At 39.5% G+C, this 1,930-nt stretch overlaps 1 protein-coding gene across 1 annotated transcript in view; it reads right to left on the reverse strand.

Moving 5' to 3' along the window:
• The window catches only part of ATP8B4 (ATPase, class I, type 8B, member 4), a gene marked incomplete at its 5' end in the record, with an annotated part of 144,480 nt that overhangs the window by 76,472 nt on the left and 66,078 nt on the right, over positions 1-1,930 (reverse strand). The window contains one exon of the mRNA XM_008585632.1: positions 1,377-1,565. Within this exon, the coding sequence (XP_008583854.1) occupies positions 1,377-1,565 (189 nt within the window). The remainder of the gene's footprint in view (positions 1-1,376; positions 1,566-1,930) is intronic.

A 1,930-nucleotide genomic window follows, 5' to 3' on the forward strand; every position in this document is an offset into this window, starting at 1 on the left:
AGAAAAGGACACCAATATTGAAGAATGGGATGAAGGAGAGTAGTCAGCAAAGGAGCTTGAGAAGGAAAATGCAGGACAAGAGGAGAAACAGGAGCCAGCGAGGTCACAGAGGCCAAAAGAGGACTGTCAAGAGAAGAAGGACAGCATATCAAATATTACTAAGTAAAAAGAAAAAAAAAGATAGATAAGGAATGGCCATTGGATTGGGCATTACAAGGTGATCAGAAACTTCTGAAAATGCATTCTTTATGGAATAGTAAAAGCAGAAACATAAACCTAATGGACTGAAAACAGTAAGAAAGGTGAGGGAAAAAACTAGCCTTGAGAAATTAATCTGTGATGGAAAGCAGAAAAATAGGCTGGCAAAATCAGTGGACATCAAAATATGAGAAGTATCTTCAAGGAAACAGGATAACAGGGTTGCAGGCTGCAGGAAGGAGCTGGTAGCAAAGAAGAAAACAAAGACGCAAGCAAGGAGGGACAAAGGATGGAACCAGGTGGAACCTTCAGCTTTGAAAAGGAACAAGAGCAACTTTTCTTGATGCAGGAGAGAGAATGAGTAAATATATATAGACTGGGGATCAAAGGGAGGATGGAGAAAAGAATAAGTCGAAGGTGAGCATTCCTGAGGGCCTTTATTTTGTCAGAGCAACAGGAGTGAATTTGGCGTTCAAGAGTAAAGCAGACAGATCATGGCAGGGTTGAGAACTTGAGGGAAAGACAAAGGTTTAGAATATCTGTTGTGAGGAATGGAAAAAGGAGCTACATAAGAAGAAGAGGGACGTTGAAGCAGCATTGAGAAATAGCATGGAGTTAGGAAAGCATGGATTTGTTGCGGTGCTAAACACAGCACAAGGCGGTCATCTCCAGCATGGAGGTGAACAGAGAAAATGAATGATAATGCAGAGGCTGATGATGATGGTAACAAAAACTAGCAGGTGCCAAGAAATTCAGAAGCTCATCCTGAGCCAGTATTAGTGATTAAGTGAATGGGCTCTGGGTTTGAATTCCAGTTATTCCACTTCAAGCTTTGTGAACCTGGGCAAGTTACTCAACCTCTGTGTGTCTCAGTTTTATGATCTATAAAATGGGCATAAAGAATAACAGTATCTACCTTATTAGGGTTGTTGTGACAACTAAATCAGTTAATTCGCATAGAACATTTAGAATAGTGCTGGGCACATAATAACACTTGTTCAGTGTTAGTTATATTTTACTACAGTGTTGAGGCTAAGTTGAGGATCATAGGACGTAACAAAGTTACAAAAATATCACAACTTTCAGCACATAGCCAAGAGTGAAATAATCCTGGAAAAGCATCAACATAACCATACTACTATCAAAATATCAAAAATAATCTCAGCTACCAACCATACCTATAACAGACATCCTTTTTCTGATATTGTTGAAATCCAAAAAGGCAAGCAATTGGTAAGTAACTAGTGTTCCCAACTCTTCTATTGTTATTGTCTCTGGGGTGCGGGACTTAAAAATGAACCCCAAATTTCTAGCAGCAGTCACTAGAGCACCTTCATCAGGTGATTGAACTTGGTAAATCAGCTGTCCTAAAAGAAAAAGAAACAAGTATATCAATACTGAGAACAATAACTAACATTCATAGAATTCCAATGACAACTCCAAATCATTCTTTAACACCCAACTCAAGCATCGTCTCTAAAAATCTTTCCTGTCCTCAGACTTCCGCTCACCAACCAGCTGAACCAGATGCCTGTCCTCTGGGATGCCACAGGACTCCACGCATCCTACCACTGTAGCCCTTATTATCTTATAGAAAAGCATCTGTTTCTGAGTCTCTCTTTCCACCATGCTCCAAGTTTCTTAGGTCAGAGATCACATCTTTGTATTTTTCATGACTGGAGATGTGCCTTGAATGTTTCACAGATTAAAACACTTTGAAATATATTAACTC

This window comes from Galeopterus variegatus, unplaced genomic scaffold, assembly GCF_000696425.1.
Source record: "Galeopterus variegatus unplaced genomic scaffold, G_variegatus-3.0.2 Scaffold3652, whole genome shotgun sequence".
In the NCBI taxonomy this organism is placed as follows: Eukaryota; Metazoa; Chordata; class Mammalia; order Dermoptera; family Cynocephalidae; genus Galeopterus; species Galeopterus variegatus.